The sequence below is a fragment of the Drosophila bipectinata genome, chromosome XR, assembly GCF_030179905.1.
Source record: "Drosophila bipectinata strain 14024-0381.07 chromosome XR, DbipHiC1v2, whole genome shotgun sequence".
NCBI lineage: Eukaryota > Metazoa > Arthropoda > Insecta > Diptera > Drosophilidae > Drosophila > Drosophila bipectinata.
Genome location: NC_091735.1, coordinates 1,487,888 through 1,514,945, shown reverse-complemented (window position 1 = coordinate 1,514,945; position 27,058 = coordinate 1,487,888). Strand labels below are relative to the sequence as shown.

The 27,058-nt window shown below is 45.3% G+C and overlaps 2 protein-coding genes across 2 annotated transcripts in view; both read left to right on the top strand.

Annotated features, from left to right (window-relative positions):
• nAChRalpha7 (nicotinic Acetylcholine Receptor alpha7) overlaps positions 1 to 27,058 on the top strand; it is a 1,067,155-nt gene that overhangs the window by 661,064 nt on the left and 379,033 nt on the right. The window lies entirely within an intron of this gene.
• On the top strand, positions 4,148 to 5,025 carry LOC108133666 (tubulin alpha-4 chain-like). Its single transcript, XM_043211280.1, has 2 exons — positions 4,148 to 4,273; positions 4,327 to 5,025. The coding sequence occupies exons 1-2, from the start codon at positions 4,148 to 4,150 to the stop codon at positions 5,023 to 5,025; spliced, it is 825 nt and encodes a 274-aa protein (XP_043067215.1).

Below are 27,058 nucleotides of genomic sequence, written 5' to 3'. Positions count from 1 at the left end.
CCCCCAAAGCAGCGTGCTGGGCTCTTAATTATACAATGTCTACACGGCCGATCTCCTAGTTTTGCGGAGCCCCAACATAATGGCAGCGACCTGTGCGGACGATACCGCCTTCCTGACCGCTGCTGACAACGCTACAGAGGCAGCTGCTGTCATGCAGGAGCAACTAGATCTTCTCGGCGATTGGCAGAGAAGGTGGAATATTCAAGTGAATAACGATAAATCCACCGCCCCCCACATCTTCTTTCCATCGGGGAAATTTCCCACCGGTCCACCTCAACAGCTTCCCCATCCCACAAGTAGAAAACCCAAAATACCTGGGCTTCACGCTAGACAGAAGGCTTACTTGGAAGCCTCACCTAGTCAAAAAGCGAAAGCAGTGTGAAGTAAGATTGAAGGCGTACTATTGGCCAATGGGTAGGAGGTCGAAGCTAAGGACATCTTCGAAAATCCTTATCTATAAGGCGATTATTCGGCCAATTTGGACATACGGGATCCAGCTTTGGGGCACGGCCAGCAAGACTAATATTCAGACTATCCAGACGTTTGAAAATAGAGCCCTTCGTATCGCCACTGGGGCCTACGTCTACCACTTCCCATGGGTGAAGGAGGAGATCCAGAGAAGAAGCAGAGACTACAGAACCACTCCAACGAATTGGCGACCACTCTCCTCGACAACAGCGAGCAGATGCGGCGGCTGCGCAGAACTCACCCTTCTTATTTTTCCACCTCTAACTTAAGTTACACATAAGCCAAGTTATCTGTCACAATATTTTATGGTTGTCCCTGTTGGACAGTTTTAAATAAAACCACACCTGTCATAATAAAAAAAATATGTGCATAATATTGTAATTGTTTGTAGTTGAGGTACCGTGCTAGCTACCAAAGGTTATCATTGGAATCTAACGAAAGTCTTATTAGTTGAAGTTTACCGTATTTTTAATGGTTAGCTATCGCATTATCAACCAGAAAAATACTTTCTTTCTAAACTCTTTTTCTAAAAATTGGGAGGCAGGTTTTTTAAACTGGGTTTTTACAAAAAATCTTTCTGTAAACTGATCGTTAACAACTTAACCCTCTCATGCACGTTGTTGCATATACGGAACATTATATTTATGAGCCTCTATCTACCGTTACTTCAATTATTTTTGTTTTGGTTCTTTCGCAGAAAAATAGCTGCATGTGTTGAGTGAGATTATACATATTTTTTCGGTAGTCAGCTGCACACGCGTTCAGTTTGTAGCTATTTTCCCGAGAGTGTAGTTGACAAATTCATTGTGCAAAAAAAAGTGGTTTTTGAAAAGTGTTAAATAAACATAAAGATAATAAAATCATCATACTAATACCAAGTTCAGCAACTTTATAAAGAAAGGTAAATGAGTATTTAAATCAAAACCCCGCATGAAAATATTACTTTGTTTGTAATATTTTTGTAAATGTCGTGTTGCGTATATGCAACATTGGTCTATTGTGGTAATTTTCGGAAAATAAATTTTTGTTGTATACGCCATAAGATGCGCCCAAAAGGTCTGACTCAAGCTGAGATTGAAAAATTTGCCAAACTTTGATTGTGATGATTTGGCTGATGAGGAAAATGAAGAAGAAGAAGATCGAAATATGGACGAGATTATAGAAAAAGCTTTGCAAAATTTGGATAACAGCAGAAAATGTTTGTTTGATTGATGAAAATTCAAGTGAAAATAAGCACGTTGTACAGGTGATGGAAAAAATTGATTTGAAGAGTTTGAAGTGGAGAAATGCAGAGTTTATGGAAAGCGAGACCACTTGGAAAAGTGAATTATGCAACAATGCGGTAAAAACACCCATCGAATATTTTAAAACTTTCTTTGCGGATGAACTATGGGAGAAAATATGTCAGGAAACGAATCTATATGCCATGCAAACGAAGGGCATAGAATTGAAATGCACCGTGCCTGAAATGAAAAGGTTTGTTGGCATACTTATTTACCTTGCAGTTGTGAAAATACCAGGTTATAGAATGGCGTGGGTGACAAATTTCAAACTAGCCGCCGTTGCAAATGCATTGCCGAGAAACAGATTTGAAAAAATTAAACAGTTTTTCCATTTGAACGATAACTCTAAACAGTCTCAGAAGGGAACTCCTGAATACGACAAGTTGCACAAGGTTCGCCCTCTGTTGGACGCCTTAAAAAAAAAATTCAATGAAATTTCGCAAGAAGAATTTCAAAGTATAGATGAGCAAAGGATTACATATAAAGGTAACTTATTATTTGTAAATACATTTCTGAATAACACAATAGTATATTATTTTCTCAGGTCAACATAGTTTAAAACAATACCTTCCAATGAAGCCCCACAAGTGGGGTTTCAAAATGTTTACGAGAGCTGGTGTATGTGGGATTATATACGATTTTACGCTGTACATTGGAGAAGGATCGTGCAAGACCTTTGGCTTGGGCATTTCATCAGATATAGTGCTATCTTTATCATCCAATTTACCAGTAAACCAAAATTTCAAACTGTTTTTTGACAATTGGTTTTCGTCAATAGCCGTTGGTACCGTTGGTACCGTCAATGGCCGTTGGTACAATTAGAAGCAACCGATTGAAAAATTTTGCTCTAAGCAGTGAAAAGACCCTTCAAAAACGAGGACGAGGATCAAGCGATTTCAAATATGAAGCAACGCACAACTTGATTGCTTGTCGTTGGTACGATAATAAGAGCGTACAATTAGTTTCAAATTATGCAGGCAAGAACCCCATGAGTGAATGCAACAGATGGTGCCGCAAAAGAGAACAAGTTTATAACTATACCTCGTCCAGGTATAGTTGAATGTTACAACAAACACATGGGAGGGGTTGATCTTGCGGACATGCTGCTTGAATTGTACAAAATTAACCACCGCTCAAATAAATGGTATATGCGCATAGTATACTGGTGCATAAATTCAAGTTCAGTAAACAGTTGGTTGTTGTACCGTAGAGACATAACCCATACAGACGGCGAATTGAAGCTTATGCCGCTCATCAATTTCCAATTGGATGTTGCTTCCGAGCTTTTGAACGCAAGTCAAACTACAGTTGTCGCCAAAAAGAGAGGTCGTCCATCCTCACTCCTTTTGACAATAAATTCATGCCCATTATCACCAGCTCCATCATCACCAGCTTCATCATCACCAGCTCCATCATCACCAGTCCCTTCTTCGGGCTCTGAATCAAACCCCTATAAAAGAGCATATGTTGCAGACCCAGCAAAATCCCTACGGCTTGATGGTTATAATCATTGGCCGGAATGGGGAACAAGAGGAAGATGTAGGGTATGCACCACTGGATTTCCAAGCTGTAAATGCAGCAAATGTAATGTACACTTGTGCTAAAATCCCCAAAAAAATTGTTTCGTATCTTATCATTCATAAATATAAATAAACGGCATTTAAAAAAAAAAAATCAACTTGAATTTAAATTATAACACAATTGCCCAATGTTGCATATACGCAACATCCTGTAGCTCTTGAACCAGGACACCTAGGACATTGAAATTTTTGTCAGTTGATATTGGGGTCAACTCTAGCTTATATGTATACTCAAAAATTTTAGCCACGCCCATTTTAATTCGGGCATGAAAGGGTTAAAATTTCAATTCAGGAAAAATTTACTCAATTTTAACAATAACCGTTTTGTTTCGCATATGCTATAATTTATTTAAAGGCAAATTAATAATTTGTTTAATTTTAATCCAAGTATAGCTCGGCTTTGCTTCTCTTATCTCTTATTAGAGCCCACTCTAATCGTTCTTTTCAAAGCTCTCGCTTTGGCTCTTTTTCGGTCAAGGTACAGAGTTTTTGAAACGTTGTATATGTCGGGAAACAGTAAATTGAGGGAAGTACAGAATGCGAAAGGCATAGCAGCAGAGACGGTGATAGTCTCTGCTAGTGAGTGAGGTCCGTTGACGAGTTACGGAAAGTCGTGAGATGGAAAGAGATGACGACATAGGCTCAACTCGAGAGAGAGAGAATGCTGCGAAAGCAGGGTTGAGAATAATGATCGAGGAGAGTAAATTCAATCTAGCTTGGGTAACGAACGTGACCGGAACTCGCTGTGCTGCCGCATCAATTATAGAAACTTAAAGGACAATATAAACTTAAAGGAGAATAAAAACTTAAAGGACAATGGATGAGACTACCGGTCATCCGTCATTAGAAGTGGGATTGCCTTCGCCACAAGAGCACAGCGCCACTCAATATTTGGCAGCGCTGGAAGAGCAAAACAAAATGGAAATTATAAAAGCCATGCAGGTGCCAAGAGCCTCGGCGTCAGATGGGAAAACCACGCATGTGACACTGCACAGATCGCCGAGCAGTGCGACAGCCTGCAGGGATTCCTCATTTTCCACTCTCTGGGAGGTGGAACTGGGTCGGGATTTACGTCGCTGCTGGTGGAGCGTCTCTCCACCGACTACAGTAAGAAATGCAAGCTGGACTTTGCGGTTTATCCCTCACCGAAGGTCTCCACGGCGGTGGTGGAGCCCTTCAATGCCCTGCTCACCACCCACTCCACCATCGATCACTCGGACTGTGTGTTCATGGTGGACAACGAGGCCATATACGACATATGCAACAATAGCCTGAACGTGGACAGACCCGCCTACCGCAACCTCAACCGGCTCATTGCCCAGATAGTGAGCTCGACGACTGCCTCGCTGCGCTTCAGCGGCTCCATGAACGTGGATCTCAATGAGTTCCAGACGAATCTGGTACCATTCCCGAGGATCCACTTCCCGCTTGTGGCGTACGCCCCCCTGATGTCCGCCGAGAGGGCCGCCCACGAGCAGCATGCCATCACCACGCTTACAAACGCCTGTTTCGAATCCTCCAACATGATGGTCAAGTGCGATCCGAGGAACGGTAAATTCATGGCCTGTTGTATGCTCTATAGTGGCGATGTGGTGCCCAAGGACGTCAACGCGGCTGTCTCGGCCATCAAGTCGAAGCGGCACATCCAGTTCGTGGACTGGTGCCCCACGGGCTTCAAGATCGGCATCAACTAGCATGGTGCACTACGATCGATTTCATCTTCGCAGATAATGTACTCGAAGGCAGCGCCCTAGTAATAGCACTAAGCAAAGCGCTGGAAGGCAGTGCTTCGCAATGGCTGTCCCAGGTATGCTTTGCTGGCATCACCTGGACCCAATTCAAGGAACTGTTCATCCAGCGATTCGTGAGCATTAAGGCAACGGCTGCCGTACTGATTAATGTTTTAAACGGGCATCCCATATCTGGAGAAAGCTTTGCGAAATATGGCAGTCGCATAGTTACGATATTACTATCCAAGTGAATATAGTGAATAGTGAATAGCGTTAGCCCACATGACACAGATTGACAATAATTTGCTGCGTTGGGTTTTTACGACGAATGTAACGACGCGTAATGAACTACAGCGGCAACTGCAGGCATACGCTTTCAAGAAGCGCAAAACCGAAAACGATGAAAATTCGTCAAGCTCGGACAAGAAGAAACCTCGAATGCAGTTGCAGGTAAAATGCCATTATTATTGCTCGCATGTTCAAACATAAGATGCTACAAAAGTGGTGAGGCTAGACATATTGCTTCTGAATGCCCCAAAGGTAGTACTAGTGGAAACGGCGAGTACAAGAAGAGGAATTAAGAGGAATTGGCTACAATATTGTTAAGTGCCATTTGCAGATTTTGTCTACGATTCAAATATCCCAATTTAATTTAGAAATTTTGTTCCATGTCGTATTAGACGATTATTTAAAGCATGACATCATGATTGGACAAGAAATATTCCAGCTTGGTTTTGGTGTTATGGTCGAAACAGACCAATTTAATATTTGAAATTGTGAAATTGATAAATGTAAACTAAAAAACATATTGAAAAATTACTCAGACAATTTTATAAATGGAATCCAAACTAAACGCGTAACTACAGAAACATTAGAAATTCGTTTGATAGACGAAAATAAAACTGTTCAAAGGCGCCCTTATCGGCTCAGTGCAGATGAAAAGCTATTAGTTAGGGGAAACTAGACCAAATGATTAAATTCATTGTGATCCGTCCAAGCAATTTACCATTTGCAAGTCCAATGCTATTAGTTAAACAGAAGGATGACAGCGACAGGCTGTGCATTGATTTTCGTGAACTAAATTCAAACACTTTCTTCGATAAGTTCCCGTTGCCATTGATTTCTGACCGATCAAATACCGATTCACCATAGAAAGAACAGCAGAGGGTCAGTATAAATTTCTGGTGATGCCATTTGGGCTAAAAAATGCATCTTCTGTTTTTCAACGTGCCATAGTGCGAGCCCTGGGTGACTTACTGATTGTAAGTGCTGATTGTAGCAGAAACAAATGAGGAAGCATATGAAACGTTAGGCATGGTGCTGAGAGATTTGTCTGAAGCAGGTTTTACATATATCATAAAGAAGTGCACTTTTCTTCGCACAGGAATAGAGTACCTGGGATTCTATATTATAGATGGTGAAATTAAACCAAATCCAAGTAAGATAGAAGCCCTGACTATTCTGTCGCCACCATCCACTGCAACTCAGTTAAGGCAATTCATAGGTTTGGCATCATACTTCAAGCAATTTTTCCCGCGGTTCTCAGAGAAGATGAAGCCTGTGAGGAGATTTAGTCTCCCCACACGCGAAGACAGATAGCCGGGGGCAAGGGGGGGGGGGGCCGAGGAGGCGGAAAAAGGGGGGCAACCACCGGTCAACAACCCGGGCAGCCCAAGGGAACGTCGCCAGGATCAGTACGGGGGGGTGGGGGGAAGGTGAAAGCCAGTTACCGTGGGTTCTGGCGAAGGGCTACCCGTGGGAGGACGGAATCTACGTGGAACGAAACGGTGGCAGGTGAAAGGGTAAACGGCGCCACCCGGGGGAAGAAGGAATCGACGTGGAACGTAACGGGTCCCGGGGCAACGTTGGGAAAGTAGTCCAGTGGGGAGTCAGCACGATGCGCAGGCGTGCCTTAGAAAGTGTGGCGGGGTGAGCGGCAAGGAGCAGAGGGGGGGGGTTGCGACGAAGAATGCAACGGGCCCTGGAAGCCCACCGGTGCACCACGCACCAGCAGCAGAGATCCGTGGCCGGGGGAGACGAGGGGCCACGGACAGCGACCCGCCAACGGGAAAGTGGCGTGATTCTGGAAGCAGGATTAACGGCAGGAGCAGAATCCAGGAGGATTAACGGGCGCTCCAGTCAGTATAAAAGGAGGCCCACTGGAGCGGCTCGGGACGAGTCTTTTTAGGAAGCTTGTAGCGTTGAGTTGGAGGACCGCCTGTGGAGAGTCCGCCATTCAAGGGTTAGAGCGTTTCTAAAAGGATTCGGGTTGGTTTGAGTTGAAGGACCGCCTTTGGAGAGTCCGACAGCCAAGCGCAAGGAGAGCGATTAAGAAAATAAGGAAAGGATCCATTGCTGGACCTTCCTCCGGAAACCCGAGTTGGTTCGTTCCCGAACACGGCAGGTAGCCTTGCAAGGAAGTGAGGAAAGGATAAAGTCTGGCGTATGCCTTACCGACTCCTGAAATCATAACCAACAGGCGTGGTCCTGCGAGACAAGGATAGACCAACTCGAGATCGCACGCCCGGTGTACACGAGACGTAAAGGACGAGACACAAGACAGAACCAGGGTGGGGAGACCGAGTTTAGCCACTCCCGAACACGGCAGGTAGCCTTGCAAGGAAGTGAGGAAAGGATAAAGTCTGGCGTATGCCTTACCGACTCCTGGAATCGCAACCAACAGGCGTGGTCCTGCGAAACAAGGAGGCATACTTGGGATCACACGCCCGGTAACCACGAGACATACAGAACTAGGGAGACAAGGATCCGTTGCTGGACGGTTTCCTCTACAAGCCCGAGGCGTCAGAGTCGAGTTGAGCCATTCCCGAACACGGCAGGTAGCATTGCGAGGAAGTGAAGAAGGGATAAAGTCTGGCGTTCGCCTTACCGACTCCTGGAATCGCAACCAACAGGCGTGGTCCTGCGAAACACGGATCGGCCGACTCAAGGACTCGCGTCCAAGTCACAGACCAAGTGAGAACACCCTGGTCACCAGCCCCGCCACTACAAACTCGGGTCCGCCGGAGCGTATGCACGGTGTCCCGGTGTAGCGGGTGCGCGACGATAAGATGAGGCACACGGCGGCTTCCAAACCTGGCACCGGAGCGTATGCACGGTGTCCCGGTGTAGCGGAGACGTCACACGGCAACTTCCAAACCTGGCGCCGGAGCGTATGCACGGTGTCCCGGTGTAGCGAAGGCGGCAGTCAGCAAACAAACTCCCAAACCTGGCACCGGAGCGTATGCACGGTGTCCCGGTGTAGCGGAGGCGAGCGACCGCAGCCAACCGTCAGATCAGTCGTAGTCGACCCAAGGGGGTGTCTTCTCAAGGTCAAAGGGCAGAAGGTAGCGGAATCGCTGGCAGCGCGGCGACAGGAGTACCATCGGCGACGGAGTAACGGCGGCGACGGAACAGCGGCAGCGTATCCCGGCCAACCCGCATAGGACGCCGACGACGGAGCCAACAGGAACGGAAGGAGCAACGAATCAAAGAGAAAGAAAGCCTTTTGTAGTGTAAAGAGCTCTCAAAATAAAGAGTGTGGAAACTTCAAGCTATTTGTATTACTTTCTGGGCTTGGGCAATCACGTCGAATCTATAAATTCGGTGGAACGGATCCGCGAAACTCTGTGAGCTAGTCGCGGCAAATTGTGGCGATCAGCAGCAGGAAAGACAGTTCGTTACACCTGGCGCCCAAACTTCGTGATTGCATTTAGCCTAGAAAATAACATAGCAGAAAGATGGGAAGAAAGAATTGGATCTACACATTGAGAAAGGAGGAGCTGAGCGAAGTGTGTAGAGAGATCGGTCTACCAGCAGACGGGACTGTGGAAGCGATGAGATCCTCAGTGGCGAGGTGGGTCGACGAATCCAAGGAAGAGGAGGTACTGGCGCTAACACACGGCCTAGAGGAAAGGTTTGGACAAAGATCAACCCCCAGGCAGAGAGCAGCCAGCGAAACAGAGAAGTTCATAGAGAGCCTGGCGGTACCAGATCCAAGAATGGGAAGGAGCATTGAACCGCAGTCGAGAAAGTATGTTCCGGCCCCGGTGGATTACGCCAAAGTAGCCAGACAGGTGCGAGACTGGTCGTTTCGTTTCGACGGCACAGGGGACCCGTTAGAGTTCCTGGACCGAGTAACGTGGTCCGCAAAGACATACGGATTAGACATAAACACGATCCCCAGAGCCATGCCAGAACTACTGCAGGGCAGGGCCCAAAGGTGGTTCATCATGAACGACGAAGAATGGCCAACATGGGCGAGGTTCAAGGCAAGCTTCGAGAATTTTTTCCTGCCGAAAGGATACTTCGAAAAGTTGGCGGACCAAGTTCGCCAACGGAAGCAGCGTCGCGGAGAGCCTTTCAAAGAGTACATGGTGGACCTTCAGTCACTAATGAAACCTTTAGGAAAAACCACGAAAGAAGTAATCGAGAGGCTCGTCGAAAACTGCATGCCAAGGATGAAAATGTTCATAAGGCCATACGCCTGTGCATCTTTAGAGGAGGTGATGGGTTTAGCAGAGGAGTTTGAAGAATTAGCGCAGGAGGAAGAGGCCTTTAACAGGCAAGTGGCCACAGAACAAAGGTGGAGCCACAGTCAGCCGGCCGTAAACGAGAGGTGGCAGAGAGAAGAACCGCAGCATGGTGAATCGGCAAGGTACCAGAGGGACCAATGGACCCAGAAAGAGCAACGGGACGAGTTCCACCACCAGGCCGTCCAAAACACACAATGGGCACCAAGGTGGCAAAGAGAGGAACCGCGCCAAGGCCCACCGGAGCGACAGAACAGCACGAACCAAAGTTGGATGCCGAGATGGCACCCCGAGACCCAGCATAGGTCGGCTCCGCAACAGCCTAATCAGCAGTGGGCAGCAGGGCCAAGGCAGGGTCCGGTCGAGAACCCAGCCCAGGCATGCAACCGATGCGGTGGCATGGGCCATTGGGCCAGCGGGTGCAGGAACCCGAGGCTGCTTTTCTGCAAAATGTGCGGCGCGACAGGAGTTCGAAGCACAGAATGCTGCCAGAGGGCGGGAAATGTGCAGCGGTCCCAGAAACAGGGAGGAGAGCAGGGATCGCACGGTGCTGCCTCTCGAAATTAATAGGAGGACTAGCCGGAGAAGAGCAACAGTTGACGGCAACCATCGAGGTCGAGGGCACGGAGGTGAAAGCCATGCTGGATACAGGAGCGACGGCAAGCTTTATATCAGAGGACCTAGCAGAGAGCCAGGAAATAGCCGGGAAACGAATCGCGATAAAGAGGCGGGTAAAGTTAGCCAATGGAAGCCATACAGAAATACGCGCCGCATTACAGGCTCGGATAAGCTTCGGCAACAGGACAAAGACACTGAACCTGCTGGTGATGCCAGGCATGGAGGACAGTCTGGTGCTGGGATGGGATTTCCTCAGCGAGTTCGGCGCAACGGTGACATGCACAGGCCACCGCGTTACCATACCCAAAAGGAAGAGATGGGGCGGATGTCTGGAGGATAGACTGTCCGTAGCAGTGTCCGGATGTCCAGAGGTATGGGAAGACGAACGCAATAAGAGATTTATCGAGAGTGAGCTAGAAGCGTTCGCCGTCCAAACAGGATGCTCGAACATAACTCAGCACAGGATCACCATGAAGGACGACATTCCCATAAAGCAGCGATATTACCCCAAAAACCCAAAAATACAAGGGGAAATAAACGCAAAAGTGGAGGAGCTGTTGGAAAAGGGATGCATTGAGCCCTCGAATAGCGCATACAGCTCACCGATTGTAATGGTGAAGAAAAAGACGGGCCAGTGGAGAATGTGCGTGGACTTTCGGCAAATCAACGCAAAATCAGTAAAAGATGCGTACCCAATGCCACGAATAAATTTCATAATGGAGCAACTAAGGGAGGCCAGATTCTTCAGCAGCCTCGACTTGAAGGACGGGTATTGGCAGATCCCTCTGGAGGAAGGAAGCAGAAAGTACACCGCCTTCACCGTTCCAGGGAAGGGTCTGTACCAATGGAAGGTGATGCCGTTCGGGTTGCACTCAGCCTCGGCAACATTTCAAAGGGCCCTTGACCAGGTCATAGGGCCGGACATGGCTCCATATGCCTTTGCGTATCAGGACGATATCATCGTGATCGGACGCACCAAGGAAGAACACATGGCGAACCTAAGAGAAGTGTTCAGAAGGTTGAAAGCAGCAAACCTGCGGATAAACACGGAAAAATGTCATTTTTTCAGGCAGGAACTGCTATACTTGGGACATAGAATAACGAGCCAAGGGATCGGCATGGATCCGGGGAAGGTCGCTGCCATTACGGAGCTGCAACCCCCGACAAACGTCAAGGGAGTACGACAGTTCATAGGGATGGCGTCATGGTATCGGCGGTTCGTCCCAGATTTTGCAGGAATCGCGAAGCCCTTGAACGATCTGCTACGAAAGGGGACGAAATGGGAATGGACCCCCAAGCACCAGGAGGCGTTCGAGACCCTGAAGGCACGGCTGGCGGAAGACCCAGTTCTGGCGTGCCCAGACTTTGAGAAAAGGTTCGTGCTGCAAACGGACGCAAGCGACTACGGCGTCGGAGCGGTCCTGACCCAGGACACCGAGGAGGGCGAACGAGTGATCGCATACGCCAGTCGAACGCTGATTGGAGCTGAAAAAAATTACTCGGCAACGGAGAAGGAGTGCCTAGCCATAGTATGGGCGATCAGGCAAATGAGGTCCTACCTGGAAGGATATCAATTCGACGTAATCACGGATCATATGGCACTGAAGTGGCTCAACAACCTCGAGAGCCCGCTTGGAAGAATAGCGAGGTGGGTGTTCGAGTTGCAGCAGTATGACTACGTCATCAGCTACAGGAAGGGTAAGCTGAACGTGGTCGCCGACGCGCTATCTCGCCAGCTGGTGTTGGAGCAATTCAGAAGAACCGTGGATCTGGAAGTCCAAGAGTGCGTGTGGATAAACGCGTTAAAGGAGAAAATGAAGGCAAGCCCGCAAAAATTCCCGGACTACGTCGAAGAGGGCGGCTTGATTTACCGCCACGTTCCGCATAGAGCAGGAAGCGAGGAAGTGGCGTCATGGAAGTTGTGCGTGCCCACGGAGTCGAGGCAGCAGGTCCTTAAAGAGAACCATGACGCACCGGCGGCAGGACACCTAGGCGTGAGGAAGACGATAGCCAGAGTGGCCGCCAGGTACTTCTGGCCAGGGATGCAAAGAGACATCCGGAAATATGTCAGGAGATGCGAAACTTGCCTAAAATACAAACCATGCCAGATGCAAGCAGCAGGACAAATGCTGACACAGGTCCCGGAAGAGCCATGGGCAACGGTGTGCGCGGACTTCGTGGGTCCATTGCCAAGATCTAAACATGGGAATACAATGGTTTTGGTAATGATGGACCGGTTTTCGAAGTGGACGGAGATAGTGCCACTGCGGAAAGCAACTACCGAGGCACTGCAAAAGGCAGTCAGAGAAAGGATTGTCGCTCGGTATGGAGTTCCAAAGGTGATGGTGACGGATAACGGCGTACAATTCACTAGCCGCAGCTTTAAGAAGTTCCTCGGGGAGCTTGGCGTGCGCCACCAGTTCACCGCACCATATACGCCCCAAGAAAATCCAACAGAAAGGGCGAATAGAACGATCAAAACGATGATCGCCCAGTTCGCTGGGGAGGACCAGAGGACTTGGGACGAGCACTGGCCAGAGCTCATGCTGGCAGTAAACTCGGCAGTGTCAGAGTCGACAGGGTATTCGCCTTGCTTTGTAACGCAGGGCAGGGAGCCCAGGATGCCAAGAGCGTTGTTCGACGAAAACGCGTTAGGCACAGGAGTTGGGCAAGGAACGCCCACGGAGAACGCGACGAAGATGAAGGAAGTCTTCGAAATAGTGCGGAGGAACATGGAGCGGGCGGCCCAGGACCAGGCGAGGCACTATAATTTACGGAGACGGAAGTGGAGCCCAAAGATTGGCGAAACGGTGTGGGCAAAAGAGCACCACTTGTCGAAGGCAGCCGAGGGATTCGCAGCAAAACTGGCGCCGCGGTACGATGGGCCCTACACGGTCGTCAATTTCGTTTCGCCGGTAATTGTCATCATACGGCACGGAAAAACCAACAAGGAGAAGAGGGCACACGTGAGTGAGCTGAAGTGCCAAGACATGGGATCACCGGCGAAGGAGGAATAGAACGGCAACCGGCACAAGTGCACAATGGAAAACGGGATATGTCCAGTAACGGGAGCTTTAACAGGTCCAGTCACGGAACAGTAACGGAGCATATCCAGTAGCGGGAGTTGGACGTGCTATAAAAGGCGGCGCCTGGGAGGAGCACGGTCTATTCAAAAAAAATCTTATCAACGAAGCAACATGAGCAACAGGTCAGAGCCAACGATGATCGTCTCGTCTGACGAGAGCGATTTGGAGATAGTCGGCGATCCCACATGGAGCGGAAAACGGATCAGGACGGAGTGGGCGATCCAACGGGCAGCAGGAGGAAGGAAACACATTCCGGTCGGTCGCGCCACTGTGGAGGAGCGACGCCGGAGCGAGGCGCTGGAGCACAGGAGGAGATCGGAGAGGTGCCGCCAGCGAAAGGAGGCGATGGTCACCATCACGAAGATGGCGAGGAAGAGGGCCCAAAGGGCAGAGGAGATCTGCGAGGAGATCGACAGGGAGTGGAGAGACGTGAGGAGAGATGGACGGGAGAGAGCCATGAGGAGGGCGATGTCGAGGAGGATGCGGCTGCGACGGGCAAGGCGGCTGGTGGAGGCTGCGAAGAGGAGGAAAGCCACGAGGAGGACCCGGCCAGCGACGCGGTGGCCCGCGGTGCCACCAACACCACGCCCTCGGTCGGAACGACCGGAGGAAAGGGAGCCGCCAGGAAGAGGCAGCAGGAAGCAACGTGGCCTGCGGCACCACCTACACCACGCCCAAGGAAGGAGGATAAGGAGGAGGAGCCATGGACGAAGGGGCCGTGGGTGTGGCCGACACCAAAGAAGCCGGCGCTGGGCCGGCAGCACTCTTGCCCGGAGGAGAGGCCAACAAGGCCGGTGCTGATGAGGTCAGCGTCGGATGGAGGTGACAAGGAGGTCCCAGAAGAAGACTGGCTGCCGGAGCTCTGTGTGAGGGTGGCGGCGGAGGTGGAGAGGAGGCGCGGACGCACCGGAAGATGGTGTGTCATGGCACAGGTTGGAGCCGTATGCTTCCGAGTGCGAGGAGGAACCAACGGCGTGAAAGTATTGAGAAAAGTATAAAAAGTAAAAGTCAAGAAAAATTTATAAATAAAAGAAAGCAAAAAAAAAAAAAGGAGGGGAAACAACAAAAAAAAAAAAAAAAAAAAAAAAAAACAATTAACATAAAAAAAAAAAAAAAAAACCAATTAATTTAAAAAAAAAAAATAAAAAAAAAAAATGAATTAACAAAAAAAAAAAAAAATAGTAAATAAATTTAAGCTTAGGATAAAGAGAAGAGGGGGTGGATAGAAAAAATTGAAAATAGGAAAGAAAAAAAATAGATACATATATGGGCAAAAAAAAAAGTAAAAAAAAAAAAAAAAAAACAAAAAGGGTATATAAAAAAAAAAAATTAATAGAGGAAAGAAAAAAAACTAACTGAAAACAAAGATAAAGAAAAAATAATTATAAGGAAAGAAGAACAAAAAAAAAAAAAAAAAAAAAATTAAAAATTATAGATTATTAAAGAAAAAGAATATATGAAAAAAAAAAAAAAAAATTATTATTATTAAAAAAATTAATTAAAAAAAAAAAAAAAAAAAAGAAGAGGAAAAAAAAACAGGGAATAGGGTACATAGTCTAGGTGCTCTAAAAGGGTCCCAGGGGAGCGCACAGTCGTTTTCCGAAGGAGGGGGGAAGTGGATAGGTATCCACACCAAAATAAGAGGGTAACCGAGAATGTCATTTTTTTTTGGGGGCCCATGTTCAGCACAGCGCATCAACGCCGATGTCCAAACGGCTCTGTCGTCCAAACGGCTCTGCCGAAGAAGGGGGGAAGTGTGAGGAGATTTAGTCTCCCCACACGCGAAGACAGATAGCCGGGGGCAAGGGGGGGGGCCGAGGAGGCGGAAAAAGGGGGGTCAACCACCGGTCAACAACCCGGGCAGCCCAAGGGAACGTCGCCAGGATCAGTACGGGGGGTTGGGGGGAAGGTGAAAGCCAGTTACCGTGGGTTCTGGCGAAGGGCTACCCGTGGGAGGACGGAATCTACGTGGAACGAAACGGTGGCAGGTGAAAGGGTAAACGGCGCCACCCGGGGGAAGAAGGAATCGACGTGGAACGTAACGGGTCCCGGGGCAACGTTGGGAAAGTAGTCCAGTGGGGAGTCAGCACGATGCGCAGGCGTGCCTTAGAAAGTGTGGCGGGGTGAGCGGCAAGGAGCAGAGGGGGGGGGTTGCGACGAAGAATGCAACGGGCCCTGGAAGCCCACCGGTGCACCACGCACCAGCAGCAGAGATCCGTGGCCGGGGGAGACGAGGGGCCACGGACAGCGACCCGCCAACGGGAAAGTGGCGTGATTCTGGAAGCAGGATTAACGGCAGGAGCAGAATCCAGGAGGATTAACGGGCGCTCCAGTCAGTATAAAAGGAGGCCCACTGGAGCGGCTCGGGACGAGTCTTTTTAGGAAGCTTGTAGCGTTGAGTTGGAGGACCGCCTGTGGAGAGTCCGCCATTCAAGGGTTAGAGCGTTTCTAAAAGGATTCGGGTTGGTTTGAGTTGAAGGACCGCCTTTGGAGAGTCCGACAGCCAAGCGCAAGGAGAGCGATTAAGAAAATAAGGAAAGGATCCATTGCTGGACCTTCCTCCGGAAACCCAGGGTCGTGTAGACGAGTTGGTTTGTTCCCGAACACGGCAGGTAGCCTTGCAAGGAAGTGAGGAAAGGATAAAGTCTGGCGTATGCCTTACCGACTCCTGAAATCATAACCAACAGGCGTGGTCCTGCGAGACAAGGATAGACCAACTCGAGATCGCACGCCCGGTGTACACGAGACGTAAAGGACGAGACACAAGACAGAACCAGGGTGGGGAGACCGAGTTTAGCCACTCCCGAACACGGCAGGTAGCCTTGCAAGGAAGTGAGGAAAGGATAAAGTCTGGCGTATGCCTTACCGACTCCTGGAATCGCAACCAACAGGCGTGGTCCTGCGAAACAAGGAGGCATACTTGGGATCACACGCCCGGTAACCACGAGACATACAGAACTAGGGAGACAAGGATCCGTTGCTGGACGGTTTCCTCTACAAGCCCGAGGCGTCAGAGTCGAGTTGAGCCATTCCCGAACACGGCAGGTAGCCTTGCGAGGAAGTGAAGAAGGGATAAAGTCTGGCGTACGCCTTACCGACTCCTGGAATCGCAACCAACAGGCGTGGTCCTGCGAAACACGGATCGGCCGACTCAAGGACTCGCGTCCAAGTCACAGACCAAGTGAGAACACCCTGGTCACCAGCCCCGCCACTACAAACTCGGGTCCGCCGGAGCGTATGCACGGTGTCCCGGTGTAGCGGGTGCGCGACGATAAGATCAGGCACACGGCGGCTTCCAAACCTGGCACCGGAGCGTATGCACGGTGTCCCGGTGTAGCGGAGACGTCACACGGCAACTTCCAAACCTGGCGCCGGAGCGTATGCACGGTGTCCCGGTGTAGCGAAGGCGGCAGTCAGCAAACAAACTCCCAAACCTGGCACCGGAGCGTATGCACGGTGTCCCGGTGTAGCGGAGGCGAGCGACCGCAGCCAACCGTCAGATCAGTCGTAGTCGACCCAAGGGGGTGTCTTCTCAAGGTCAAAGGGCAGAAGGTAGCGGAATCGCTGGCAGCGCGGCGACAGGAGTACCATCGGCGACGGAGTAACGGCGGCGACGGAACAGCGGCAGCGTATCCCGGCCAACCCGCATAGGACGCCGACGACGGAGCCAACAGGAACGGAAGGAGCAACGAATCAAAGAGAAAGAAAGCCTTTTGTAGTGTAAAGAGCTCTCAAAATAAAGAGTGTGGAAACTTCAAGCTATTTGTATTACTTTCTGGGCTTGGGCAATCACGTCGAATCTATAAATTCGGTGGAACGGATCCGCGAAACTCTGTGAGCTAGTCGCGGCAAATTGTAGCGATCAGCAGCAGGAAAGACAGTTCGTTACAAGCCGCTCTATGAGTTCACCTCTAAACCTAAAACGTTTGGTTGGAAAAAGAAGCATGAGCAGATACGACAAAAAATTATCAACGTACTGACGTCTGACCCCGAACTGACAATCTTTGACCCTGAACTCCAAATCGAATTGTATACAGATGCCAGTGCCGATGGGTATGGCGCAATGCTAATACACAAAATAGATGGTTAACGAAGAGTAATTGAATATTTTAGCAAACGCACGACAGTATCCGAAGCAAAATATCACTCATATGAGCTAGAAATCTTAGCTGTTTACAATGCAGTGAAGCACTTCAGGCATTATCTATATGGTAGAAAATTCACTGTGTACATCGATTGCAATTCACTAAAAGCGACTCAAAAGAAAGCTGAATCGTCCCCAAGAGTACACCGTTGGTGGGGGTATTTACAGACTTTTAAATTTTTCATTGAGTATAAAAAGGGTAGCCAAATGGCACATTTGAAATTTTTATCGCGCAATCCAAGCAGAGGTTCGTGTAGATCTAGCAGCAATAACAAATAATTGGCCGATAGCCGAACAGCAATGGGATGATAGCATAATACAAATCATGGACCAATAGCGAAGATATAGAGACAGTTGTAATGAAAAAATATGAAATTAGAACTGGACTATTATATTGCAAAATACAACGTAATGGCTAGACTCGTTGTTTATCAGTGATTCCTAAGGTGTTTAGGTGGTCTGTCATAAACCATGTACACGAGGCTATTATGCATTTACGGTGGCAGAATGCTTTTAATAGCCACGGGCGCAAGCCGTGCCAATGGACAGGTAGAACGCGTTATGAGCACGCTAAAAGCTATGCTAACTGCTGTAGAGACTAGTGAGCGTTCTTGGCAGGATGCATTGCAAGATATTCAGTTAGCCATGAATTGCTCTACAAATAGAGTTACAAAATCTAGTGCTCTAGAGTTGCTAATAGGGAAAGAGGCTAGGCCTTTTGGTATGCTGAAAATATATGAAGAAGATAAAATAGTGAATAGCGAAAATTCTAGAATAGAAGCTAAAGAAAACATGGACAGTAATGCACGGTACGATACAGAAAGATTTGACAAAAACAAGGCGAAAGTTATTGCGCATAACGTTGGGGATCATGTTTTGCTAAAAGCTGAAGAGCGCCATTAGACAAAACTTGATCCCAAGTTCAAGGGTCCGTTTCAAGTGGTCAGAGTGTTAGATGGAGATAGATACGAACTGAAATCATTAGTCAAAAAGCGGACATATAAATATTCACATGAGTCTCTGAGAGCGCTACCGAACAAACAATTAACCAGCGAATTAACAGAAGAAGGTAGTGATGAGCCCCAAAATGGGGGAGAGCCTGCGGTTAGCACAAGAGAATTTTCGGATGTGTTTCCGGGTTCACAGTCTCCGTTTCGAGTGGCATTTTCCGTAGGTCTGGTCTACATTACTGTTTCGATAATCGTAGAGCTGTCCAGGACAAAATGACATCGTTCATGAGTTCGTGGTTTTTATGCAAAATCAATGACCACCTCAGCGCGCTTTGCTCTCAGTTTACCATCCTTCAGCTAAGTCACCAAAGCGTCAGACCTCCACTGTTAGTGATTCGCCTTAGCATGTTCAGCCAACAATAACCCAGCCCCTCATTTCTCTGGCTACGTCAAGGGCTAGAACAAATTTCTTAGTGCAAATAAGCCATTGTCCGATATGTCCTCCGTGACATCACTTAAAAAAATAACAAGTGATTCAATCGAACGAAACGACCACCGAAATTGACTGATGTTGCAGTTCTCGTATCTGCGACACATAATCCCTTACAGGTGATTGCTCCTTTAAAAAATATATTAGTTTTTCGGCTTGCCCCTGATACAACAGAGATTAAAGCCTACATCAAAATAAAATCCGATCTAAAAGACGAGGACATAACTATATACAAACATAAATATGCGTCGTAATTTAGCGTCAGATATGGAATGTCATTAAAAATAATAATAATTTTAAAAAGTTTGAAATTTGTATGAAATGTTGGTCAATAAGAAATAAAATTAAGTAATTTTAATTAAGTAAAATTTTTTATTTTTATTTTTAACTTAATTTTTTTTTTTATAAAGATGTAGTTTTACAAAATAATCTAGTTTCAATTGTCCTAGTCTGAATCAAAATTGTTTCCTGAGTCAGAATCCGATTTTTCTTCTTGGGCATAAGAAGATTTTGGCCTTCAATCTCAAAGGAAACTCCAAAACATTATTGCTGAAAATATCGCTTACTTTAACAGGGGCACGTAAAGGCAGCTGAACATGGATAATTCATACACTAAACGAACGAGTTTACCACAAATAAACGCTTTTTGCGGGCCGAGACGAGCTTCACAAGGTTCACAGAAGTTAACATTTGTTATAAAAAAAGTGTTGCTGGATTGCTGGATTCAAACATAAATTAAGAATACAACATCTACTCACAGGTCACAAAACATTTATTTTAATTTACTACATATCTTGAACTTTAAGAAAATGCTGAAATTGATTCCAAGCAGACAAAAACAAAAAAAGTGTCGCAAATATGAAAACGTTGTTTGAACATTGAGAATTTTCAATGACTGTAAATGAAAACCAAATTAGATTAAATGGAAACGCTATAAATCTTTATTTTGCCGTATATGAAACTGCGTTCTTAATTATATGATAGACCAATGTAGGATGCGAGCGCAATAAAATCAAAACGAGAGTGGCGCCATCCTTCAATACTAGGCTGAGCGGATGCTCGCTGGCTTTGGATGCCAAATTGACATCGTTCAAGGGCAAAGCAGGACAGAAGGCACGCCATTTGGAGCGCTGCTGAAGAAGGTTTAAGAACTCCTCCTTCCATTGGGACCAGAAAGACTGCTGCAGGAAAGACACGCGCTGCCAGCTGTCCAACCGGTTGAAGTTCAGCTTTGTGACATCGGGCTCTAAAAAGCTGAGTGACGGACCACCAGTTAAAAAATGAGTTAAATGAGCCGGGGTAAGAAAATCAAGATCTGCAGGATTCTCTAAAAGAGACAATAAAGGTCGGGAGTTTATGACAGCCCCAAAAATGCACAGCAGCGCAGCTCCTCGAATCCAAGAATTGCAGATCCAACAGCTCGGTAAAAATGGTGCTTGGCGATTTTAACAGCCGCTTCCCACAGACCACCGAAATGCGGAGATCGAGGAGGAATAAAATGCCATTCGATTGACTTCATAGAGCAAAACTCCAGCAGTCCCCGTTTATGCTCATCGCTTTGAAATAGCCGAAGCAGCTCCTTCAGCTCGTTCTTGGCTCCAACAAAGTTGGTTGCGTTGTCAGACCAAATGTGTTAAGGACTTCGGCGGGTGCATATAAACCGTTTCAAAGCCTGAAGAAAAGAAATTGTGAACAGATCCCTAACAACGGGATTGTTCACAAATTTTATTATCACCTTTATATTGATATTTACTTTTACCAAATTTTATTACATTACATATACACATATTTCTTTGAACATTTATATATAAACTTTAATTTTATAAATTTTACGTATGTTTCTCTCTCGTATAATTAGGCTATTTTTTTATGCCAGAAAATATTTAGGATATTTATATTAATATTTATTCCTAAATATTTTTTTATTTAAGAATAATGTCAAAAACTTCACTAGTCTTAGCCAATTTTTTTGTTAGTTTTATTCTGAATTAAATGTATATAATGAATTGAATATCTTCTGTTTGAACTGAGCTGATGAATCCACGGTTGTAGGGTGTTCAAAGGGGTCACTGAAGCTATGCTTTATCGGACTGCGGCCAAAGGTAGGGTGGGCAGTACGCGAGCCCATTTACATCTGTGGCATCGCAAACTTTCTACTGCTTTCCTCTCTCTCTCTTTCTAACTCTATCTTTTCTGCGTCGAATTGATTCTTTCGTTCTCCCGGTTTAGTATCTAGCTATCTATCTTGTCGCCAGCACGCTCAATTTCGGACTTTATTTGATATTAAAATGTGGCAGTGTTAGGACTTGTATGAAGCAAGACCTCCCTCCCCAAAGCCGACGAGCTAGAGCCGGACTCTATAGCGTGCCCTCGCAAGTGCAAATCCTTTCGAAAAAGCGCAGAAGACCGTTACACGCCACAATTATTGGCCGAACTTTTGGAAAAGCTTGTAATTAAGGGGTTATGTACCTTTTTGAGCGAAAAAATTGAGGGAACTTTGGATTTTTTTTCAGGTGTGTAGCAATTATTTTATGACACTGAAGTTATTATTTATTGATAGTACATGTTTTTATCAAAAAAACAAGCGTTTGTTTTTAAAAAAATATGAATAGCTTACGAAGTTATGGCAATTCTCTCGGAACCCTTTTTTTATAGCGGCTTATAGCGGAAGTCCATCAGGTCAACCGAAATCAAAAAACCAAACATTTTTTATTAGTATAGTAATATTTCCAGTTCGTGAACGATTATTTTCAAGAATATTTGGTTTTTTCTGCATACAGTAAAAGTTTTTTCAAAAAGTTGATTTTTCGAGTTCTAAAAATTTTATTACAAAACAAGAAAGGAAAGCTAACTTCGGGCGGAGCCGAAGTTTATATACCCTTGCAGTTAAAACCGGATATATATCGCAAACATCGAATATAGTAGGCCGATCCTTATGGGAATAGGAATATATAATCCAATTTATTTCAATACAAAATCTAAAAAAAGTCCCAAACTTCTATCTTCAAAAATACGAAAGTTGATATTTCTACCAAATACCATTTCCGATCGTTCAGTTATATGGCAGCTATGGGATATAGTCGGCCGATCCTAATGAAATTTGGTAGGTTGGATCAACTGGCCAAAAATATAATCTGTATTCAGTTTTAGCTTTCTATCTTCAAAAACACGAAAGTTGGGTCATTTCCGATCGTTCAGTTATATGGCAGCTATAGGATATAGTCGGCCGATCCTTATGAAATTTGGCATGACGTAATGTTTTGCCAAAAATAGCTCACATGTCAAATTTGAACTCTCTTACTCTAAAAACACAAAAGTTATACCATTTCCGATCAATCAGTTATATGGCAGCTATAGGATATAGTCGGCCGATCCGGGCCGTTCCGACTTATATACTGCGTGCAAAGGAACGAAGGGTGTGTGCAAAGTTTCAAGACGATAGCTTTAAAACTGAGAGACTAGTTCGCGTAGAAACAGACAGACAGACGGACAGACGGACAGACGGACAGACGGACATGCTCATATCAACTCAGGAGGTGATCCTGATCAAGAATATATATACTTTATAGGGTCGGAGATGTCTCCTTCACTGCGTTGCACACTTTTGACCAAAATTATAATACCCTCTGCAAGGGTATAATTATCATCTGCGAAATTAATATTGGCGCATAAAAACTGAATCGTTCACGAACTCGGCACAATCATTACGAATAATTTAAAAAAAAAATTTAAGAAGATCGATCTTGTGCAATCGTGCAGTTCTTGTGCAATCGTGGTCACAGCGAAGGCACTTTTGGAAAAAAGAGGACTTTGAGATAATCGCATTCAAAGTTGCTTGACGCTGTCCACAGCCGTGACGAACCTCACCTCAAAACGCTGTTTTCCTATCGAACTATTATTCGGATCTCTATTGAAATTTGGGAAAATATTCTCTAGGGGATATACTTTAGGATATACTTTTTTGAAAAAAAAGGTATGTAACCCCTTAATGGATCTGACGATACAAACAATAAATGCAAAAGATTCTCCATTGGGTTTTGGAAAGAGTTTTTACGCGTATGGCTAAAGCCAAAATTTCTTAAATCTTTGTTTTGGGCTTCTAATGCTTCTTCTGAAATCATTCCGATCGGAAGTGGTACTTGTCCTATAATATCCGTCCCGTGAATCTATAATATAATATCTATAATATGCCATAATATCATATCATCCAAAAGAACCAAATGTTTGGTTAACCAACCCGAGTTCTTTCTCTCGAAACGCTCCTTACATCTATTCGATTTTTTCCATCTTTTAGAAAGAGTTTTGCAAAAATTTTGAATGGTACATTCTATAGATGTCAAGTGCATCTCTGAACATTTGTACATATGTATCAACTATGTCACTAAAAATGTGATCAAACACTGCAGAACTGTTTTTTGTGGCGTCTGCTTCCCCATGCCATACTACAAATAGTGCTTGTTTATAGGCGGTCATGATTGCTGAAAATATCACTAAATTTAACAGGGGCACGTTGGGGGAGCTGAACATGTTTAGCAGTGCGACAGTGATTTGGAACTTTTGAAGAGACCTAGTAGGAATTGTTCATTAGGTCGAATATAGTATAAAAACCTTTTTCGAAATTTTTGTAACACCCTCAAAATCTTGATTTATTTAGAAAAAACGGTTTTTTGGGACTTTTTTGCTCTTAAAAATTCCTAAGCGCGTAATTTTAAACCGATTTTACAATTTTTGACGTACCTTTTGAAAAAAAAAATAGATCTTTAATTTATTTCAACAAAAAGGATACAATTTTTACGCAAGAAACTGACATTTTTGAATTTTTGTCGTGTTTTTCAGACTTTGACGCCACTTTTTCGGTACAACTTCCAAGAAATAGTATCATGATTCATGTTCTTCCTTTATCTTCCATAATCAGGCGGTTCTTCATTGACCCCACAAAGCCCAGGCCTAAATATCATAGAAAACGTTTGGGCTTTTATAAAAAATCAAAAAACCATTAAGAAAAATAGAATAGATTAATAATGTATTTTGATAAAATTAGGAAAATCTTTTGTAAACATTATATATTTAGCTTAAATAAAATAAACTAAGTTTTGTGAAAATAATTTTGACGCATCGAGAACGTGTGAAAATACTTCAGACAACTGATAAGCTTTTTTTCTTTTGCTTTTAGCTTTGTCCTTTGAACCGCTATCTTTCGCATTTCTTTTTGTGTCGCTTCAGCATAGATCAAGCTACGCTATAACATTTATTTCAGGGAAATTGTTCAACAAAAACAAGCATAACAACTAAAAGAAGTTGGGATGTGCAAATAATTGTGTGTTGTGAAAATAATTTTGACTAGGGTTGTATATTGGGCCCCTATTGGTTCTGGTATATTGGGCCCCTATTGGGCCCCTGGCTATCTCCTCTAAATTTCCTCTTCTTAACGTTGTCAATGCTTTTTCTTTGTCAAAAAAGTTCCCAGTTTGTCCGGATAATATAACTTTTGTAACATTTGCCGTCGTGCCATCTCTATTGGCAAACTCCCACCACTCTTCCTTTCTAATGGGTTTGACTTCTCAGTTCCTGATATTGTGGAAGCTTGAAATAAACCAAGGAAGCTTGAAGCACTAGTATTTATATGGAAGACACAACCTTATACAATAATTTTCACTTTTTTTTCCCCATAGCCTTACGTTTCAGCAAATATTATAAAGTACATAGATGGGACATCTCATACAAAAAAAAATATTCTATGGCGGGGTCCAGCGCTGGAACGAGCGGGTTCCATAGCGCGAAAAGTTAAGTTTGAGAAATTTTTCGCGCGAAAACGAATGAGCCGAGTGGTAGAGTGCTTAGCTGATATGCAAAGTAAAACGAGTTCAAACCAAGCTCGGGACATCCAGTGCGCATCCAGGATAGTGCGCGCTCCTTATTCTTGGGGTCTTGGGTTCGATTTCATTAGTGGGCGATTGTTTTAAGTTTTTAGAAAGTTTTATTATTATATTATATGGTCATGACAACCCTTTTATCGGGTCTTGGCCTGAAGCGAAATGTGCCTCCACGCGACTCTGTCCTGGGCGCGCCTTCGCCAGTTGGTAACACCAAGTGTGGACAGGGTTTCCATCAACTGGTCTTGCCATCGCGTTCGGGGTCGTCCTCTCCTTCGTGTCCCAACAATCACCGCATCAAACACCTTACGAGCCGGAGCGTCTTCATCCATACGGGCAACGTGGCCCAGCCAGCGAAGTCTTTGAGATTTCACTCGACTGGCTACGTCAACATCACCGTACAGCTCATACAGCTCGTGGTTGTATCTGATGCGATAAACATCGTCCACGCTGATTGGGCCAAAGATTTTACGAAGAATTTTCCTCTCGAACACTCCAAGAGCAGCTGCATCTGACTGCGTCACTGTCCAGCACTCCGCACCATATAGGAGTACTGGAAGAATGAGCGTCTTGTAGAGTGTGATTTTTGTGCGTCGAGAGAGAGCTCTACTATTAAACTGCCTACTAAGCCCAAAGTAACACCTGTTGGCAAGTGTTATTCTCCGCTTAATCTCCAGACTGACATCATTTGTGCTTGTTATAGCAGTGCCTAGGTAGATAAACTCCTTGACGGACCCAAAGCTATATTTTTCTGCAGTCAGCTGAGAATCAAGACGCCACGATTCTCTGCTAGAGCACACCATAAACTTTGTTTTCTCCATATTCACTGCTAGTCCTACTTTTGCTGATTCCTTTTCAATAGCCCCGAAGGCTCCTGTGACATCACGCTTGGTGCGGCCAATGATATCAATATCATCAGCGTAACCAAGGAGCTGGACACATCTGTTGGTTAATATCGTGCCCGACCGATGTACACCAGCCTTTCTTATAATACTCTCCATTAAAATATTGAAGAGTATACAAGACAGCGAGTCACCTTGTCTGAGGCCACACTTGGTAATAAAGGTTTCGGATTGGCCACTTCCTACCTTGACAGAGCTGATGGTGTTGCTCAATGTCATTCTGCAAAGTCTAGTCAGCTTTGCTGGTATACCAAGCTCAGACATGGCGGCATATAGGCGATCTCGCCGGGGGCTATTAAATGCGGCTTTGTAGTCGACGAAGAGATGGTACGTGTCGATCTGGTTTTCGTAAGACTTCTCCAGGATTTGGCGCAAGGTGAAAATCTGGTCAACAGTGGACTTGCCAGGACTGAACCCGCACTGATAAGGTCCAATCAGTGCTTCAGCATGGGGTTTCAGTCTTTCACACAATACGCTCGTTAGGACCTTGTATGCAACTGGAAGAAGACTAATTCCGCGGTAGTTGGTGCGCACCGTGCATCACCCTTCTTCAGGATGGGACAGATCATGCTTAGGTTCCAGTCTTCGGGCATGCTCTCCATGAGCCATATCTTACTAATTAGTTGGTGCATGCACCCTACCAGCATATCACCAGCTGCCTTAAACAATTCTGCCGGCAGGCCGTCAGCACCTGCAGACTTGTGGTTTTTAAGCCGTTGGATTGCATCCTTGACTTCGATATGACTTGGGATTGGCACTTCAATATCAGTGCCATAGATTGGGGTTCGTGGATCATAGTCTTCAGAGTCTGTGCTTGAGCCAGATAACAAACTCGAGAAGTGATCCCTCCATATTTTAGAAAGTTTTAGTTTTATGATTATTTTTATATTTACTTTTATTTTTTTATTAATATATTTTTTTAGTTTTCATATTTACTTTATTATTATTTTTAATTTCATTCTATTAAAATTGTTGCAAAAATAAGTGACGGACGTGTCGGATGAAAAAATGTCGGAAGGACTCCCTTAAACTTTTTTTAGCCGGATAATGAAAAATTAAACAATTTTAAAATTAAAGAAAAATATTCCAATAAAATAAAAATAAAAAAAAAATAATAATTATAAAAGAAAAAAAAAGTTCAAAGTCCTTACGAGGATTTGAACACAGAAAAATTATACATAGAGTAACTACTCTATGCATTACGCTACCACCCTGTCTCAATCTGCAGCGATTAAAAATACTAGTTTTTCTACTAACTACCACATCGGCGCATTGAAAACAGAAACGATAATCTTTACTTTATAATCTTTGGTTTCAGCTTGAAAAGTCGCTGAATTGTTTCTTGCCGACCCACTGCTCAATGCTTAAGATATTTTAGGCTTAGATAGATCTAATAAGGATATTC